Genomic DNA, 21,253 nt, shown 5'->3' on the forward strand with positions numbered 1-21,253 from the left:
TAGTCTTCCTCTTCAATGTTCGTCTCCTCCATCTCCTTGGCAGTCCTCCTCATCTCCATGGTGTCTGGCATTGACATGACATTGTCGTCGAGGTCGTGTGTGGCTCTCATTCAACTAAACCGAGAATGCATCCACCTCATCATTCAATTTCTCATTATAAAAGGCATGGAAAGAACCTACCCATCAATCACTTGAGCAATTGAAAATAAAAAAGATTTTTTACCTTGCGGCCATTTTATCCAGCATGCTGGCCTAGCTCCAGATCTTTTTTGAATCTCGGGTCGACGTCAGCTGTCGGAGGTGGAGGGGGTGGTGGTGCGGCTGCAACATGTCGCGTAGTAGGCGTCCGTGGCACGGGACGCCGCGGGGGTAGCTTCCCGGCGACCGCATTCTTCTTCTTCGCGGCGGTCACCATGCTGTTCACTGCCTTGACTGATGGCCGGTGGTCCCGTTTGTCGGCTGGCTTGGACAAAGATGGTAGGGTGGTGCAGATGGAGTGAGTGGCGACCACCACCCGCGACCGAGATAGCTCAATTAGGTTCTTGCCTTGGCTCTGCCCCTTTTGTTCCTGCGGCACCAAATTTGTAGTCGGAGGCGAGTCTCTGGCGCCAACAAGGGTGGCCGGGGGTGCGGCAGGGGTGGGGCTTTCCATTCCGCTGCTCATCGGGGCCGGTGAAGACCTACGGTGGGGATAGTGGCGGCGGCAGCAAGGTCAGTCGGGAAAGATGTGGGCAAATGAGAAGTAGCGAGATTGGGGCTAATTTCTACTGAGAACGGTCATGGTGAGTCTAAATTTGAGGAAGTGGAAGACAATTTATAGGGGGAAATATCATATTTCAGAGATTTTTGTTTTGACGGATGTGCTAGCTCTTGCTTACTTTCTTGAAACAATATTAAACTCAATTATGACTTTTGAAGGATCAGTTAGAGATGCTCTTATAGGAAGCCAATCGGACGGTCGTGCCACAACGATGGCTAAAGATGGACACAATGAAAGTAACTTAGCTAGTAACATAATACACCATAAGGTAAGTTTGCTTGTGTTGCATGTTGTTAATGAGGAAGATATTTGCAGTAACATAAAATATATTACCGTGACATGCCAAAGAAAAATAAGTCTACATAAATAAAGACGTGTATGATATCCACCATGAAGATTGTAACTTATGCATGTTATTAGTTGACCAGCCTAACACCTACTCCTTTTGTCCCATAATGTAAAGGCGTTTTTGACACTACGCCATAAATAACAATGATTCTGAGCCAGCTCGGAGTTTGCATTGCAAAATGAGTAACCATGTCGTTTTTTGGAGCCAAGAAGTTTTACATCACATTATATATGGAAATTTACAACACGACGCCTCACATGAAGACAAATAGCCCAACACCAAAAAAATAATTTAAACTTATACTACTACAAAACACCAAAAAAGAAATGCAAAATACAAAGTCACATGCATAGATGGATCTCCCCGCATCAGCGTGGACGCACGCATGCCATAAACCTCCATGTCGTTCATCGAAAATTCTTAAGCCTCCAGTGGCTTGCAGACGATGGTGGCGTGCTTGAGGATCTGGTTGCTGAACTGCCCGGGCTTCTCGGTGGTGTCGATCTTGTCCTGCCCGGGCGGCGGCAGCAGCTGGAAGTTCTGCACCAGGCGTCCGAGCGTGATGCCGATGATGGGCAGCGCGAGGATGATCCCGGGGCAGCTCCGGCGGCCGACGCCGAAGGGCACGAACCGGAAGTCGTTGCCGTGGGCCTCGACGGCCTTCTCCTCCTCGAGGAACCGCTCGGGCCTGAACTCGTCGGCGCGCACCCACCGCTTGGGGTCGTTGGCGAGGAACCAGGCGTTGACGAGGATCTTGGACTCGGCGGGGATGTCGTAGCCGGCGAGCTTGGCGTCGCTGAGGTTCATGTGGGGCACGAGGAGCGGGATGGCCATGCGGAGGCGGAGCGTCTCCTTCACCACGGACTGCAGGTAGGGGAGGCGCTCCAGGTCGGGCTCCGTCACCGCCACGCCGGCGCCGAGCACGGCGACGATCTCCTCGCGCAGCTTCTGCTGGATGTCCGGGTGGTTCACCAGCTCCGCGATGCCCCACTCGATCGACCACAGCGTCGTCTCAATGGCTGCAAAGGATCAATCCAAGCTCCGTCATTGTGGACATTTGTCGCATCGACAATTAATTATTAATTATGGCGGCAAATGGGGTTGTAAAGTTGAGCTAGAAAACGAAGTTCGGTGAGAGATCACGTGGACGCAGCTCTGGCTAGTACACCATTTGCAAATACTGGTATATTTTTTACAGCTCGGAGTGTACTCCTAGGCTCTCCGCACGTTCAAGGAATAATACTGGATCATGAAGAAAGTGTGTGCTTGTGTGATTAATTAAGAATAAAAAGGTTAGGTGTACTGTATGCCTGCGTGCATGTGCCGGCTAAGCGCCGCTTAGTTAAGAATAAAAAGGTTAGGTTACGGCCTCTTTGATCATAAAGTTTCCAATCGTGCGTGGTGCTTTTCATTAACAAAGAAATGGCCGTCGCCGACAACATCATGGCTACATCATATACATGACTAAGACTACGTACTTAACAACAACCACTCCACTTCATGAGAAAGTATGAGTAGTAAGTACATATGTTTAGCTGATGATGAAATTTACCTGCGACGTTGATGTTCTCGACGATGTAGAGGACGTTGTCATGGTTGATCTCGCCCTTTCTCTCGGCCTCCAGGATGTGGTCCATGGCGCACCTGATCTCGCCCGTCTTCTCCAACGCCTCCCTGCAAATGTCATGTCGGATAAGTTAGGGACCCGTACCCATTAATTTCCCAGTTGGACAACTAGGTGCCAAGTAGCTCGGCGTACAGTAAAATGCAGCCATGTTGCTATGCTGGTTTGTTAGCATGATCGATCCGTCCAATTCAATAGAGGAATAAGCTGACAGCTCCATTATCGTACGTGGTCCCACATGATGTGTAACATGCAATGGAAAATGGCAAACTAGGAGCACTACAACTAGCCATTTTAGCCATTTTCTAAACAAAAACTAGCCATTAGCCTGCTTTGTAACTTGTCATTTTTCCCCATGACTTACTAAGCAGATGGCGATCTGGTAGACCTGCTCCAATCAGACGAACAATTCAAATAACTTATGTTTGACGCTTTCCACTGTCGGTGTGATCGTGAATGAGTCGGACCTCCAACCGCTTCAGAAAGCAATTTCACCAATTAAAGCCTTTGCTTTGAAAAGGCCGATCCATCACATGATGCGTGGTTGTTCACGTAATCATCAATCTCTGCATGCTCCGCCAAGCAAAGGTTTCAAGAACACGCAGCCGTATGGACAAAGACAGATCTCAAGTCCCTCCCATCTTGTTGTGCGATGTCAAAACTATTGAGGCATCTGGGTTATGGGAGCATGGCTGCATCGGGCAGCGTTCTAATGGGTCATTGCGTGCTGGTTTGGACGAGAGCGACACGATGGCTGGTGGCCTTGAAAAGGTCAAGTGTAGGCGCAAAGATAACTTGTGCCGAGAAGTTTGACGACCATGCTGCTCCACGACGTTACCGACGTCGCTATCACCGTGATCTGGATGACCACATCAGCCAGCCACCTCGTGGAATGGAACCCCAGCTAACTTGTGCAGGTAGGAGCGCCACCAAACTCGCTCTCCAGCTCACCACCGATTCACTGCAACCGGTCAGCTACCACCGCCGGCCGGCCAGCACCAACCAACGCAACCCACGCACGACGAGTAAAGAAATCGAAGCTGGCGCAAGTGGAGCCAACATGCGTGTCCAATTTGGCGTGCCTACTTGCTTATAGTAGGGTCCCGATAACTGCCACACGTGTGGGCGTTAAGGAATCTACTCACACGTTCTGTGTGGTGCCTAAGAGGACCAGCCCACACGTTTGTGTGTGAGCAAAACAACTACCGCACACACGCCTCTTTTTTTTCTCCCGGTCCCTCTTACACGCGTGCGTGTGGGCGAAAATAGATAACGCCCACACGCCCGGTACGTCAGGCCTCGTACCTCGTGATCCTGCACGCCCCACGTGACACTTTACCGCGCGCACGCAGTTGCCATGGGCCGGACCCTCGTCTATGTTCGTTTAAGTGCAGTTGCCATGTCGCTGAACTACGGTTGCCATGTCGGACAACTACAGTTGCCATGTCTGCTCAACTACAGTTGCCATCTCAGGTCAAAGTTCCAGATTGCCATTTTTTGGACAACTACAGTTGTTGCCATGTGTGGTCTGGTCTACTGCAGTTGCCATGATTTCAAAACTTTAGGAGTTGCCACCTACTAACACTAGACAGTTGTCATGTAGCACTGAAAAAATGGCATGGCAAAAAAATATGTTCGGGTAAAAGAGAGAGTTGCCATGTGCTCACAAGCACGTTAGGGCAGTTGCCATGTAAAAAAAAAGAGTTGTCATCTGCTTACGTGCACGCTAGGGCAGTTTGCCATGTACCATGCAAAACATATGGCAACTGACATGTTCGGGTAAAAAAAAGAGAGTTGCCATCTGCTTGTAATCACACTAGGGCAGTTGCCATGTACACTGCAAAACGCATGGCAACTGGCAGCTTGGGTGTGGGAGAGGAGGCGGACGTGTGGGCGAGATGGCAAACGCCCACACACCAGCCCTTGTGCGTGACTGAAAACTGGATGTGTGGGTGAACTGCTAAACGCCCACACACCGGCCCCTCCGTGTGATAAAACGGATGTGTGGGCGAACTATGTCACACACCACATACACGTCTTATCCTACGTGGCACAGAAAATCAGCCAGATTGTGCCAAGATTCGTACATATAGTACTGAACGATGATGGATGCGTGTGGTCGAGATGGTCAACGCCCACACGTGTGGGCGTTAACATTTCCGTTATAGTAACATGGAGTCATGGATTAACGCTAGGCGCACGAATTAATAATTATAGTAAGAGACAATCAAGCACTAGACTGCTACTGGTATAGTGCTGGAGTGCTTACTTGCGCGGTTGGACGAACTGGTCCTCGAACACCTTCATGCGCTTGGTCTTGAGGTTGGTGCAGCGGTTGAGGTAGCGGCGGAGGAAGGGGCGGAGGACGGGGATGAAGTCGCCGTAGTTGTAGTCGAAGCTCTGGGAGAGGATGCTGCGCTCGGCGTTGAGCGCCTTGAGCTGGTTGAAGAGCGGGTCGGCGGTGCTCTCGAAGCGGCGGTCGAACATGATGCGGAACATGTCGTTGTACATCATGAGCTGCAGCCTGCGGCGCACCACCACGCCCGCCGCCGCCGCCGCCGGGTCGGCCCTGAGGTCCTCCACCACCAGCCGCGCCTCCTCCTCCCACCCCGCCCGGTTCTGCGCCACCACCTTGTTGGTGAAGAAGGGCACCGTCATGATCCGCCGCATCTTCCGCCAGTGGTCGCCGTACACCGTGAACACCATGTCCTGCATTTGCGCGTCAATTACCAGCGTTAGTTAGACGCCCGTTAATTAATTACTTCCGCTACTATGCGATCGAGGAGCAGATTAAATCAGGACGATTAATAATTGATGGATTTACCTGGCCCTTGCCGGTGAAGATGTCGAAGACGACGTTGCGGGTGCGGGAGCCGAACTCGACGCCCTGGGTGTGGAGGACCTCCTTGGCGAGCTCGGGGCTGGAGACGACCACCAGGTTGCGGACGCCCATGCGGAGGAGGAACACCTCGCCGAACCGCCTGGCCATGCCCATCAGGTTGCGGTGGTTGAGGTCGTCGCCGACCTGCAGCCAGTTGCCGACGATGGGCGCGCCGGAGGGGCCCGGGGGGAGGCGGAGGCGCTTGCCGGCGAGCTTGGCGACGGCGATGGCCAGCACCGCCGCGGCGAAGAGGCCCAGCAGGGCCTTCTCCAGGAGGAGCACGTCCATCGGGGGTAGGTGCGCTGTGCGGCTCCCGTGTGTCTGTGTGTGTCGTGTCGCTGGTGGGGAGGGGCGGGCCGATCTGCCGAATTAATTTGACGGACGATTGCGCAGCGGTGGGGATTTTATAGGGGGGGTTTGACGGAGGTAGGTGGCGGGCGGATGTGAAGTGGTACACGGGGTCGGCGATTCTGGTGGTGTGGGAAGGCGTACGGGTGGCGGGGTGGGTGGTGGTGCGGGCCCAGCTGTGGTCCGGAACCATTTTTTGGGGGGGCGGGCATGGGCTAATCGGGAAAGAGGGCCGGCGGGCTCGTGTTTGGTGGGTCAAGGAGTTGGGCTGGTCAAAACGCACAAGTCGGGGTGAGTAGAGACATAGTAGTACATGGCGGCCGGAGCGCCACCAACCGCACGCAGAAACTGTTGGCCGATCTCGTGGCCGGGTCAAAGCGATGAAAATGGCGTTTCCGGCCAGCAACGCGACCACGAGTTTGCTGGCATCCTGAGAACTAGAGGGGCAGCCGCGCGAAGCGTAAGGTACGGTGACAACTGACAACACAACCACTGTGTTCCGCAGCCGCGTGTTGCGTTAGCCACCTCCTCCGCTTGGCATGCGTCGGTCGCCTCGTCGTGCCTCTGAACCCCGACCTTCTCCGGCACCGGCGACCAGCTCCCACCATTCACCGACAACGTCAACTCCCTTCTCCTCCTTGGGCGACATTTCGGCCAGGGTGTCCTCACCTCCAACTTGGAGATCGGCGTTGTGGGAAGAATCGGCCGTGGCGTCCCATTTTCTACGGGTCTGCGTCATGGAAAACGACGGTGAGGTTCCTAAAAGCATCTCTGGCCGACCCTTTAAAATGTTTTAAATTCTTTAAAAAATATATTCGAGGAGTTAAATTGGACCTAATTGAATCCTCAAACTATATTAACTTAAAAATTATAAACGCCGCGTGGGCAAGCCCTCAAATTCACTCAGTCACGGCCAGTTCTCAAGGAAAAACACCCCCTCCCCCCCTTGTGCCCGCTGCTCATCCGCATCCATGTCGGCACCGTCCTCCTTGTCTCCGCCGGCTACCACGCACTACCGTCGACACCCTGTAGCAGTTGCCGCCCTTCCGCCCCATTCCGATTTGCTCGTTGGTCGTTGTTGGAAGACGCGTCTACACCCGTCGCCAAATCGACGCACCTACGTCCCCGAGAGTGATTTGCTCCCTGTAAGTAATATAATCGGCTTGCCCTTGGCACAATTAAAGATTTGACCACTTGTTGCACCATTGCACGTTTGTTATAAATGACATTCTTACAATTATTCTTGTGATCAAACAAACCATCAAAAAGTCTTTGTAGCGTTTACACTTTTACAATGACTCCTCACTAACTTTCATTAACAACTCTTTTTTATTCTTGTTAGGATCGATACTCTTACTTATCAAAAATGTATACAATAGATTACCTACACTTATGAGTTATCAGACCTCACTACATTTGGAAGAGCTAAGCTCCCCTTACCTGCAAAACCTTTGTATGGCTTGCTTTCAGTATAGAATTTGGGCATCCGATCGTCGTTAAGGCATGGCATTCGGGGTTATATGAAGCCTTGCTACTTGATGTGCTAGTAGGATGAAGGTATCATCAACCACTCTCTCATCCAGTGTGTATGAGTGACATACTTGGTGGCACTGTCTCAACAGATGTTCCCAAAGTGGACTCAGGGGTGGAAAATGTTGAGAAAAAGTGAGGGCTTGCTCAGCGAATGACTATTCAAGCTACTCACCGAGGGCGGGTATGACAAGATTTGCTTAGAAGTAAGTATCTCGCCTTTAAAACCTTGTCACAAGTACTCCCTCTGTAAACTAATATAAGAACGTTTAGATTACTAAAATAGTGATCCAAACACTCTTATATTAGTTTACGGAGGGAGTAATTGCCAAGCCGGCCAATTTGCTGGCAATGATTGCATTTTTAACACGCAGACAGTTTCAGATTTTTTGCAAGACATTTTCCAAGGCTATCAGCTTGATCCAGATGTGGTCCTCTTTTTGCCGGGAGGAAGGGCTGGACGTCTACGATCTATGGGTATAACCTATGGGAGGCGGTTGATCAAAGGTTTATGCAGCCGATTTGGGCAGCGTAGCAATATGATGTATGACACATGAACGTTCATACTCCTTCTGTTTCATAATGTAGTGCACATAGATGTTTTGAAAAGTGAAGCATCACAAATTTTGACCAGATTCGTTGAGAAAAGCATTTACTTCTAGAATGCCAATCTTATATCATTAGATTCATTTTTTTGCGAAAATATTATTAGATTCATGAACTTTCATACTTTATATATATACTTGGTATTGTAGATATAAATAGTTATTTGTACTAAATTGATCAAAGTTTTTAAAGTTTGATTTTTCAAAAAATCTATACGCACTACATTATGAAACGAAGGGAGTATTTTCTTGTTCTTGTCGGTTGATCTTCTCTTTGCTTTCCCACGTGGGCCTTATATCGCTATTTGAGTTGTTTGGGTGTTATAAACAATGCAATAATTAAATGGAGATTGCGTCATTGCGTGCATCAATAAAAATCAAGTCTAAAATAAAGGTCCAAGCCTGATTTTCGTGAGGTTAGAAGTTCCAAATCTTGTACTAGTCCAAGTTCAAGGTCCTCCAACTCAGAGCTGGTTCAAACTTGATTTTTATTGTGTCTGGTAGTTCAAAATATTCTTTACGTAGGTGATTTGTATCATTGGATGATCACACACACCGTTGTTATACTGAACACGAGCCTGTCTGGTGATCCGTGAACACATGCGGCAGCATCCAGCAGAGCAGAATCTAACCATAAGATCAGCAAAAAAACTTGGGTTGTCTGGTCGACTAGCCTAACAAAGCAGAAAGAAACAAACAGAGGCATCGAGCAACAAACAGTGGGAACGTTTCAGCAGTAACACACATATGGGGCCGTTTCCAAATAACACCCCAAAGTGCTTAGGACCATTTGGATCTTGCATACGTGCATCAAGAAGTCAAGGCTCCTAAACTGGATCAGTTTCTTAATTTGGTCAAGGCAAAAACCTGCACAATTCAAAGGCATTTGACATCACTAAGCATTTCAGCAGCATGTGAGATCACCACCATCATCAAGAGAGCAATTAGCAGGAATCACTCTTCTCCTAGAGCTGTCGGTTTTCGAGCTCGACGACTTTCTCTTGAAGAGCTGCCACTTGCCAGTTGAGTCGAAAAAACACTGAATAGAATAGATACAGGTACGCTCCAAGCAAAGCAATATTTAGCCGCGGGATCCCCTTGACTTGCCTCATCGACTTGTCAATATCCTACAGGTTTTCGACGCAGAGGCCGGGGATAACCTCCTTTCCGGAAAAAAATATCCTACAGGTTTTCGAGCGCATACTTCATAGTCTCCTCCTGGCTGCACTGCTCCAGAAATACAACAAGTTACGTGGGTTAAAAAAAGAAAGCTGTAGAAGCCATTCGCCAGAAAGCAGCAAGTGACATGGGGCTGAAAGAAAGTGTGCTTGATCGGTTTTAATCTTAGCTTTCCATATTAACTATGTGAATGGCCTACGAATGTCCTGCTGCAGTTGGGAAACGATCTGAATAAATAGAGTGACTTTGAGCATCTCTAGCAGACCCCTTATCACGCGGATCTTTAAAATGAATATAAGGGCCGTGGAAAATGTGTTTTGAGGGCTGGCGCGGGCTGCGGCCGAACAGACCCCGCAAGGCCGAACTGTAAAATGGCTACAACCCATGCTAGCCCTTAAACCGAAAAACCAAATTAGACAATCTGACCGCAATTCCGATAAAATGGCTATAAATTCAAACATAATTTGCACGGAAATTAAGCATAGTTTTCATCCATGACCCAAAAGAACCTAATGCAAAAGCCACCATCATATCCATGACCATCATCATCATCATCACTCTCCACCACCGCCACAGAAGCCACCACCACCTCCATGACCATCATCATCATCACTGTCCACCACCGCCACCACCGCCACCACCCATCGCCGCTTGCTTCCTTCTCTCCAAGATCTCCCTCTTTGCGATATCATGCCATTCTTTGTGATGTCATCCATGTCATTACAGTTCATCATCATGATCTTTTTCTCCTCTTGAAGAAGCTTGGACAAGGACTTGTTCTCCTCTGCAAGGGCTCTTCTCTACTCAATGGCGGCCTTGCGCAACCCCTCTTCCTTGAGTAATTGCCACTTTTCTTGCTTTTTTTGTGCCTTCTTGTCGGCCAACTCCTTCTTTGCCTCCAATGTCTTGGCCACCATCAACTTATTTGATTGCACCATGGCATCTATCTTGTCCTGCAAGCTTGATGCCTCCACTTCTCTCTTGATCTTGTCCTTGGCCTTCTTGTTTCCATCGGGCTTGTTCTTGGGCCATCATCATCTTCATCATCATCATTCATCTTGGTGAGTGAACCTCTCTTCGGTGGGGATTCTTTGTCAATCAGCTTTCACTTCTCGCTATTTTGAAGCAATTTCCAACAATGTTCTAGTGTAAATGACTTGCCATTGGAAGCTTCCGCATCCTTGTGCCTTTCTTGCGAAATTTTGTCCTACAAAATGAAAACAATGTCAAAGTATGTCACATGCAACCACTCACATAATCATTTGCACTACTTGGGATGTGAAAACAAACTCACATTATCGGCTTAAACGGTATCATTTGGAGGTGCATTGAGGACTTGCTCCAAGTAACCTGTAGCGCCCTCGATGCGGCTATATCTCTCACGTGTCGAAGCACGACTTAGAGGCATAACCGCATTGAAATCAATGTCGCAAGTGAGGTAATCTTCACACAACCCATGTAATACATAAGGGAAAGAGATACATAGTTGGCTTACAATCGCCACTTTACACAATTATATGAATAAAGTATTACATTCATCCAAATACACTCAAGGTCCGACTACGGAACCAAAATAAAAGAAGACTACCCCAAATGCTACACAGATCCCCGATCGTCCCAACTAGGCTCCACTACTGATCAACTGGAAACGAAACAACACAAAGAATGAGATCTTCATCGAGCTCCTCCTTGAGCTCGGTTGCGTCACCTACACGATATCATCGGCACCTGCAAACTGGTTTTAGAAGTATATGTGAGTCATGGGGTCTCAGCAATCTCGCACCCTCGCGATCAAGACTATTTAAGCTTATAGGTAGGGTAAAAAGGTATGAGGTGGAGCTGCAGCAAGCGACTAGCATATTTGGTGGCTAAACATACGCAAATAAGAGCGAGAAGAGAGGGCAAGGCACGGTCGATAAAACTATGATCAAGAAGTGATCCTAGAACAACCTACATCAAGCATAACTCCAACACCGTGTTCACTTCCAGGACTCCATCGAGAAGAGACCATCACGGTTACACACGTGGTTGATGTATTTTAATTAAGATCAACTTCAGGTTTTCTACAACCGGACATTAACAAATTCCCATTTGCCCATAACCGCGGGCACGACTTTCGAAAGTTCAAATCCCTGCAGGGGTGTCCCAACTTAGCCCATCACAAGCTCTCACGGTCAACGAAGGATATTCCTTCTCCCAAGACAATCCGATCAGACTCGACATCCTGGTTACAAGACATTTCGACAATGATAAAACAAGACCATCAAAGCCACCCAGATGTGCCGACAAATCCCGATAGGAGCTGCACATATCTCGTTCTCAGGGCACACCGGATGAGCAAGACGTCGGGTGGGCCAGCCCAGAGTTGCCCCTGGTAGCTCCGGACATCGCTCAGTTGGACCAACACTTAGAAAAGCACTGTCCCGGGGGGGGTTAAAATAAAGATGACCCTTGAGTCTGCAGAACCCAAGGGAAAGAAAAGGCTAGGTGGCGAATGGAAAAAACAATGTTGGGCCTTGTTGGAGGAGTTTTATTCAAGGCGAACTGTCAAGGGGTTCCCATTATAACCCAACCGTGTAAGGAACGCAAAATCCGGGAACATAACACCGATATGACGGAAACTAGGGCGGCAAGAGTGGAACAAAACACCAGGCATAAGGCCGAGCCTTCCACCCTTTACCAAGTATATAGATGCATTAATTAAATAAGAGATATTGTGATATCCCAACAAAATATCCATGTTCCAACATGGAACAAACTCCAATCTTCACCTGCAACTAGCAACGCTATAAGAGGGGCTGAGCAAAGCGGTAACATAGCCAAACAACGGTTTGCTAGGACAAGGTGGGTTAGAGGCTTGGTTTAACAATATGGGAGACATGATAAGCAAGTGGTAGGTATCGTAGCATAAGCATAGCAAAAGAGCGAGCAACTAGCAAGCAAAGATAGAAGTGATTTCGAGGGTATGGTCATCTTGCCTGAGATCCCGCAAAGAAGAAGAAAGAGTCTATGAAGAAGACAAACGAACGTAGTCGAACGGATCCTCACAACTCCGGAACGAAACCGAAGTTAACGCGAGAAGCAACTCGGAAAGAAGCAAACAACATAGTAAACAACCATCACATAATCATGGCATGATGCACAATCAAGTATGATGCATGTCCGGTTTAATGAGGCATGACCTGGCAAAGTGCATAAGCAATACTACAAGTTAAGTGGAGCTCAATATGCAATGGAGTTGCATATTGACGAAACACCACATGACTTATTTAGTTCAATCTTGTTTATGTACCAAACAATATTAAATGTTGCTAAACATGGCAAGATGTGGAGCAAAGTCAAACTACCTATCTAGTCAAGTTTAAATGAGGCCGGAAACAACGAACAACAATTCCGGTAAATCCCATATGCATTAGGAATTTGGTGCAACAACAATTTTAAACATTTAAATGTTATTATCATGATGCGAATGACATATGCAAGTTTATGAAAATTTTAAGGCAATGTTGACATGAGCATTATGAAGCATTTGTCGCCATGGCGGAAGGAAAAAGGGGTGCCACGGCGGCGAAATGGAAATGTTACCATGGCAACATTCCGGTTCCGGTAATTCGATTGAGATATTGATGCAAAGGCGAAGTGTGAGGATGCATGCAAAAGATGGTGGGGCACTCCCGGATACCGGGTGTGCCATGAGTCGACGATGGTGACAAGGAAAAAGAGGGGCAACGTGCACCGACAATTCGAGCACGAAGCAAGCACGAGCATCTCATACATCACACATGCATTCGTTCACGGGTGGTCGTCTCAGGGTTATACCTTGGAAGCGTGCAAGCGGAACGGTTCGGGTTCGGTTCGAGTTCGGTGCAAGTAGAGGAAGTAGGCGTTCTCACGACGGTAGTCGTACGTCTCAGGGTTATACCTTGGAAGCGTGCAAGCGGGACGGTTCGGGTTCGGTTCGGGTTCGGTGCAAGTAGAGGAAGTAGGCGTTCTCACGACGGTAGTCGTACACGACGCGTTGTGGAAGTAGTAGTACTTGCGGACTTCGGCGGTGGTAGTCGTTCAGGGTCTTGGCGGTTCGTCGTGTAGTCGTACATGTTCGACGTGATACATGGTTCGAAGTCGTGCATGTCCCGTAGATGTTCAGGGTCACCGTGAGGAACTTGTCGAATCCAGGGTCTCAGTCGTCGGTAGTGGTACACGTTTCGAAGGTGAACTTGACGAACTCGAATCCCTTCGAGGTTGCCGTGGTACTTGGGGTCTTCGGACCCGCCGGTCTCGTTCTTGCGACAATAGTTGAACTTGAAGTTATTGGTTTATGGGTCTTCGGCGTCGGTAGTCGTACACATAACGTAGAGGAACTTGGTCTTGCGAAGAGGTACTTGATGGTAGTGGTACTTGACGCGTTCGAAGGTAGTTCATGTCATGGTATTTGGCAAAATCCTCGGAGAAGGTGCTTGACGGTCCGGGTACGGTTCTTGGTGTCTCATCCTTGCTGATCCAAAACAAACGCGAGACGGAAGGCCTCTGGTGGGCAGCAGCAAGGCAGGGACGGGAGGATCCGACCCAACGCGACCGGATCTGGCGATCTCCGGTGAAGAACGTAGCAGGGCGGCGACGTGAGGCTTGACAGCATGGACTTGAAGCGAGGAGGAGGCCACGGCAGGAGGTCGGCGACGTGGTGGAGCTAGGTAGGGGCTCCGGTCCACTGCTATTGTTGACGCCGGCACCGCAGACGAGGCAGGGAGACGGCGCGGCGCTCGCCGGAGATAGAGCCGGCGGTGGAGGGCGGTCCTGGCGCGGGCACCATGGCCGGAGGCGGGGAGGTACTTGGGCGGCGGGAGGAGCAGCTCCGGCAGGACGAGGGACTCGGCGACACGGACTTGGGGCACCGGCGACGAGCGACGTCTACGGGTGCAGAGGACGACGGATGCAGGCGCGGGTGCTCGAGGAGCTCCTCTCCTCGAGCGCTCGGCGACGGGGACTTTGCGAGGAGGAGGCGCCGGTGACGGGCGACGTCTTGTGCTGCAGCGGGAGGCGCACGGGAGGCTGCGAGAGGAGGGAGAGAGAGAGACTGCGAGAGGATGGGGATCGGCACGAGAGAGAGAGAGAGAAGGAGGAGGTCGAGCGAGGGAGAGATGGGGATCGGGGCCCCTGGCGGCGCTGGAGGGGGCATCGAGGGAGAGAGCGAGGGGATCAGGAGGAGGCTAGGGTTAAGAGGGGTGTGGGCCTCCAGGAGCAAATGGACTGGCCTGGTTGGGAGACCCAAGTGGCCAGCTGGGCCTCTTTCTCTAAACTCCCACTCCTCTTTTATTTACCAAAACAGTAAATAGCACAGAAAAAATGGGAGAAAGAAAGGGTTGGAGAAAGAATTTGGGCAAGAGGGTAATTTTCTTGAGCTCACAAAAATGTGCATCTTCCAAAAATAGAAAAGAGCACACATGTGAGAAGGAAGTGGGTATTCGATAGGTCCAAAAATGTTGGGAATTTTGGCAGAGCTCCGGAAAAGGTAAAAGAATTATCGACAAAGTTTGAGAGTCGAAAATCGGAAGAAGGAAAGGTCAAAGATTTAACATGCAAGTGGGTTGCGGATAATTCCAAATTAATGGAATACTTTATAATAGCTCCCTAGATATTGGGAGGGTATGTTTTAAAGAGAAACCACCATGTGGGTTCCCTCTATTTAAATAGATCAACGATCTATGCAATTTATTTAAGTGAGATGCAAAAGATTTATGACATGATGACATGATGCAATGCAAAAATAAAAGGAGCAAGCAAAAATGAAACACACGGAGAAACCCGGAACCTATGGAAGGCAACTGAAGCTCCGGTCTTGGGGCGTCACAACACTCCACCACTACGAGAGGATCTTGTCCCGAGATCTAGAATGACACCGGAGAGAAAACGGAAGAGGAAGATAAGAGGTAAAACTAAGTTGCTTCTTTGACAAACGAGTGAAACCAAAGAACCTTGAGAGGTTGAACAACTTGAAAGAAAGGATACAACAGAGATGAACAAAGTTGAAAACACCCGTTAGAAAAGAGGAACAAGGAACATTACTAGAACCTTGTATGTTGAAAGACATACGAAAAAGGGTTGCAATGGGCAAGAAGTACATGCAAGCACTCCGGTAGAGACGAGAAGTACAAGGAACGATAAGGATCAATTACGACAACACTCCGGTTGGACATAGAAGGTAAAGAATATAAACTTTGCCAAATGAAAGCACTTGGATGAGACTCCGGTTAGAAGAGGAATGATAGAAATTACACTCCGGTTAAAACAAGATAGAGAAGGAAAAAGAATGATATAATTTGGACAGCACTCCGACTGAAAAGAAAAGGAATTGAATAAGAACTTGATAAGATGAGAAGATACTTGATGAAATCAACAACACACTGCCTCCGAAACTATTGAAAGAATGGCACAAGGGGTAAGGACGATTTCAGACATCACTCTGGTTGAGAAAAGAGACACAACTTGAGAGAATGGGAAGAACTTGAAAGAGGGCACAACACTCCGGTTAAAACGATAAGCACGAAAAGAACATGATCGTCACCATTCGAGATGATGAAATGAGAGAGCAACAACACAATGCCTCCGGAAGAAATAAAAGAATGGAATCACAACATCTTCTACCTCAAATGAGCTTGAAAAAGCATATTTAGGAGAAGGGTCAAGCGGAGTTGTTGGTGAACCAACAACGAAACGAATAAACTTGTAATGGGCTTATGAACAACATCTCAAAATCAAGAGGTGAAATTCTGCCACTAACGGAAACGATAGATTGGATTGACATGAACAAGAAGACGAGAAACTTATATCGCCGGGGGAATAGATGAAGAACTTGGGTCATTTATAAGCACCATAAATAGCGACAATCCTTAGGGAAAGCTTAAGGTGAAAAATAACCCAAGATAACTCCAAAGAAGAGGTTGATGGATTTAAAATACCTCATTTTAACAACAAGTGAATCATGAAACATGAGCTCAAATTATCAAGAATGACATAATACCACCTCCAATGATACGGTAGAAAGAATTGCACTCCGGATTGCAAGATGAAGAATGACTGAGCTCCTTAAGAATCTTGATGAAAACTTCAAGAAGGAATTAAATCCTTGATGAACCAACATGTAGAACCTTCATGCAGAACTCCAGTAACAAAAGGATGATCAAAACAGAATGAAGGAGAAGTTGAAAACACCAGTTGAATTCTTGCAATGATTAGATGGATCTTCACGACGATATAGTTGAGAGAGCTTGGAACTCCAGTAAAATAAAAGATGAATAATTGAGATCAAGAATTTTAATGAACCTCCGGAATAAGGAATTAATCACTTGGGTGAATCAAGAATAAGAATTATATTACGCTTATCCTTCACCAACTAAATTTATGACGAGCAAACGGATTTTGCATAGTACTTATTCTCGAAGAAAGGATTAGAATAGATATAGCGCAACTTGAGAATGTCTTCGATGATCCACCGGTAGGATGACATAACGGATGAATTGATACAAAAATAAAGGAAGTGAAAACTTGAACGAACCACCGTAAGAATTGAAAAAGAGCGAAGTAAAGGGATGAATCACCGGGTAAGAATTGTGAAATGAATGACGATACTTGAGACAATCTAGATACATGAGAACGAAAGGATCACAAACTGATTATAGATCACTTGAACGATGCACCGGTAAGATTGGAGAATGACAACTAAAAGCTGAGAATGAATAAACCTGAACTGATGGACTCCGGATAACAAACTGAAAAGAATCCTGAATTGCTCCGGATGGGTGAAAAGAATTCTCATAACCAAAACACTTATGAGAGGATGGCAAACAAGCTAGAGCCATGAATCTTCAAGAGAACAGACCAAGATTTAGATGAAACACTTCTTCGGTCTTCAAAATCTGAGAATTACGACGAGAAACACCACCATGAATTATTTAGACACTCCGGAAGAATCAAAAGCAAAGAGGTTGAGTCAACGATGAAAAGAATTTGACAGATCTTGGAGAAAGACATTTACTGATGATAACTCATTCTTACGTCAAACTTTGAAAGAATTTGAGGGTAGCTCCGGGAAAATAAGAAGAGTCAGGTAAGATCCTGGAAAAAGACCTGTGGGTTAGGGGAAACACCGCTGAAATGATTTAGAAGAGAGATTGCGCCGGTTGAATTAAACGGCTTGAATGAGATAACAACATTGAAATAAGTTGAACGGATCTTGAATGACAAGACGAACCTTCTGAGATATCTTTAGCACTCCCGAACAAATGAATAGCGAGAAGGTGAATGATAAAGAGGTGCACCGGCATGAGAAAACATTTGAAACAAGGAAACAGATATGATCAACACCAAAGCTTGAATTGAATCCACCGGAGAAGAAAGAGAACGAAGAATAATGGACTTGTAGAGCATCTTCATGAGAACCGTCGGGTAAGAACATTGACTGAAAAGAATGGAAAGACTTCTCATCAATAACATGATAGTTGATTAAGAAATCCGAATCCTTGAAGAAAAGGGTGGGAGGGTGGGAAAATAAAGGAAACTTGGGATGGATGAAACAAACAACATTGAGAAAGCTTAGAGTTGGTCTTGTGGATGGGGAGAATGATGGGATCATCTCAAAGAGAAGCGCACCGGTTGGAAAAGGATTGACAAGACAAACCCGATGAACAAGAAGGGTTAGTATTCACATAGGAATATGAGAACATCACTTAGGGAAGGTATGGAATCAACATTTGACTTCGAAGCAACTCGAATACCACAACTCAAAACAAAACAAAGGATTGGCTTGCAGAAAAGCCGGAACAAACATATGATAGAGATTTCGTCCAAAGTTTTCGTGGTGGGGCCTACATGGGCTTGATCGTACAGCACCATCATATACAAGGCAGTGCACATGACATACGAAGCATCCCCGAGTCAGCATAGCCAAGGACTCTCTAACACACAACGAGACCACTGTAAAACCAACCGTGGATAGGCGGACCACTAGACGTCGAACCCCAATTTCATATCATACATCTGTTGGAAAGATATCCTAGGATCTACTTGAATTCCCACTTATAAACTCCCGAAACTTTCCAGTTTTGCAATCAGGTGTTGGGGATACAGGGGAAGCATAATATCTCACCCAAAACTAACAAATCCTACATCCAGCTGTATCCATCCTTCAACACATAACCAAGAAACCTTCGGAAATTGTTTACCTCAACCTTTGAAAAGTATCTGTTATACGAGTTATGGCAATACTCCCGAACTCCCGCCCCAGTACTGGGTGGCGTCGAGGTTATCTCACCAACAACTGCATAAAAGAGATTTTCGATGTCGGCGAAACTCAGGTATTCCAGAACTGCAACGATAAAATTATAACGACAACACCTCGGAGCTCAACTCCCCGGGACACTGCCACAACCCCTAAATGTCAGGAGGCACCAAGAACAATGTTCTCGTCACAAAACCATCGAAACGATTCCAAGATACCCGCGTGATCCTAAAAAAATTAGTGAAATTTTGAGAAGAGAAGAGTCAAAACTCTACGTCAGGATGCCTCACCAGAGCGATGAAGGGACTGAGGCGTAAAAAGAATCCTACTCTCTGATATATATAATCCTATAAGACTCAAATCATTTTTCTAGACTCAACAACGCCAACGATTCGATCAAGCAGAGGGGCTCCTAAGGTCGGGGAAGGTTCTGATACCAACTTGTGACGCCCTCGATGCGGCTATATCTCCCACGTGTCGAAGCACGACTTAGAGGCATAACCGCATTGAAAGCAATGTCACAAGTGAGGTAATCTTCACACAACCCATGTAATACATAAGGGAAAGAGATACATAGTTGGCTTACAATCGCCACTTCACACAATTACATGAATAAAGCATTACATTCATCCAAATACACTCAAGGTCCGACTACGGAACCAAAATAAAAGAAGACTACCCCAAATGCTACACAGATCCCCAATCGTCCCAACTGGGCTCCACTACTGATCAACTAGAAACGAAACAACACAAAGAACAAGATCTTCATCGAGCTCCTCCTTGAGCTCGGTCGCGTCACATGCACGATATCATCGGCACCTACAAACTGGTTTTGGAAGTATCTGTGAGTCACGGGGTCTCAGCAATCTCGCACCCTCGCGATCAAGACTATTTAAGCTTATAGGTAGGGTAAAAAGGTATGATGTGGAGCTGCAGCAATCGACTAGCATATTTGGTGGCTAAACATACGCAAATGAGAGCGAGAAGAGAGGGCAAGGCATGGTCGATAAAACTATGATCAAGAAGTGATCCTAGAACAACCTACGTCAAGCATAACTCCAACATCGTGTTCACTTCCCGGACTCCGCCGAGAAGAGACCATCACGGCGACACACGCGGTTGATGCATTTTAATTAAGTTAAGTTTCGGGTTTTCTACAACCGGACATTAACAAATTCCCATCTGCCCATAACCGCGGGCACGGCTTTCGAAAGTTCAAATCCCTGCAGGAGTGTCCCAACATAGCCCATCACAAGCTCTCACGGTCAACGAAGGATATTCCTTCTCCCAAGACAATCCGATCAGACTTGGCATCCTGGTTACAAGACATTTCGACAATGGTAAAACAAGACCAGCAAAGCCACCCAGATGTGCCGACAAATCCCGATAGGAGCTGCACATATCTCGTTCTCAGGACACACCGGATGAGCAAGACGTCGGGTGGGCCAGCCCAGAGTTGCCCCTGGTAGCTCCGGACATCGCTCAGTTGGACCAACACTTAGAGAAGCACTGGCCCGGGGGGGTTAAAATAAAGATGAACCTTGAGTCTGCAGAACCCAAGGGAAAGAAAAGGCTAGGTGGCGAATGGTAAAACATATGTTGGGCCTTGCTGGAGGAGTTTTATTCAAGGCAAACTGTCAAGGGGTTCCCATTATAACCCAACCGTGTAAGGAATGCAAAATCCGGGAACATAACACCGATATGATGGAAACTAGGGCGGCAAGAGTGGAACAAAACACCAGGCATAAGGCCAGGCCTTCCACCCTTTACCAAGTATATAGATGCATTAATTAAATAAGAGATATTGTGATATCCCAACAAAATATCCATGTTCCAACATGGAACAAACTCCAATCTTCACCTGCAACTAGCAACGCTATAAGAGGGGCTGAGCAAAGCGGTAACATAGCCAAACAACGGTTTGCTAGGACAAGGTGGGTTAGAGGCTTGGTTTAACAATATGGGAGGCATGATAAGCAAGTGGTAGGTATCGCAGCATAAGCATAGCAAAAGAGCAAGCAACTAGCAAGCAAAGATAGAAGTGATTTCGAGGGTATGGTCATCTTGCCTGAGATCCCGCAAAGAAGAAGAACGAGTCCATGAAGAAGACAAACGGACGTAGTCGAACGGATCCTCACAACTCCGGAACGAAACCGAAGTTAACGCGAGAAGCAACCCGGAAAGAATCAAACAACATAGTAGACAACCATCACATAATCATGGCATGATGCACAATCAAGTATGATGCATGTACGGTTTAATGAGGCATGACCTGGCAAAGTGCACAAGCAATACTACAAGTTAAGTGGAGCTCAATATGCAACGGAGTTGCATATTGACGAAACACCACATGACTTATTTAGTTCAATCTTGTTTATGTACCCAACAATATTAAATGTTGTTAAACATGGAAAGAGGTGGAGCAAAGTCAAACTACCTATCTAGCCAAGTTTAAATGAGGCCGGAAACTACGACCAACAATTCCGGTAAATCCCCATATGCATTAGCAATTTGGTGCAACAACAATTTTAAACATTTAAATGTTATTATCATGATGCGAATGACATATGCAAGTTTATGCAAGTTTTAAGGCAATGTTGACATGAGCATTATGAAGCATTTGTCGCCATGGCGGAAGGAAAAAGGGGTGCCACAGCGGCGAAATGGAAATGTTACCATGGCAACATTCCAGTTCCGGTAATT

The 21,253-nt window shown here is 47.2% G+C and overlaps 1 protein-coding gene across 1 annotated transcript; it reads right to left on the reverse strand.

The window, feature by feature from the left end:
* Nucleotides 1–1,274: 1,274 nt before the first annotated feature.
* On the reverse strand, nt 1,275–5,990 carry LOC123060617 (trans-cinnamate 4-monooxygenase). The gene is made up of 4 exons (XM_044483398.1): nt 5,558–5,990; nt 5,003–5,442; nt 2,662–2,783; nt 1,275–2,128 (listed from the first exon to the last, which is right to left on the reverse strand). The coding sequence occupies exons 1-4, from the start codon at nt 5,900–5,902 to the stop codon at nt 1,530–1,532; spliced, it is 1,506 nt and encodes a 501-aa protein (XP_044339333.1). The 5' UTR covers nt 5,903–5,990; the 3' UTR covers nt 1,275–1,529.
* Nucleotides 5,991–21,253: the final 15,263 nt, after the last annotated feature.

The sequence above is a fragment of the Triticum aestivum genome, chromosome 3A (genome assembly GCF_018294505.1).
Source record: "Triticum aestivum cultivar Chinese Spring chromosome 3A, IWGSC CS RefSeq v2.1, whole genome shotgun sequence".
In the NCBI taxonomy this organism is placed as follows: Eukaryota; Viridiplantae; Streptophyta; class Magnoliopsida; order Poales; family Poaceae; genus Triticum; species Triticum aestivum.

What these genes read in the sequence shown, in the direction of transcription:
- LOC123060617 (XM_044483398.1), bottom strand. Translation starts at nt 5,902, where the DNA reads ATGGACGTGCTCCTCCTGGAGAAGGCCCTGCTGGGCCTCTTCGCCGCG. An exon ending in TCTTCACCGGCAAGGGCCAG is followed by an intron (nt 5,443 to 5,557) that starts GTAAATCCATCA and finishes GCGCAAATGCAG; the next exon opens with GACATGGTGTTCACGGTGTA. An exon ending in CAGTTCGTCCAACCGCGCAA is followed by an intron (nt 2,784 to 5,002) that starts GTAAGCACTCCA and finishes TGACATTTGCAG; the next exon opens with GGAGGCGTTGGAGAAGACGG.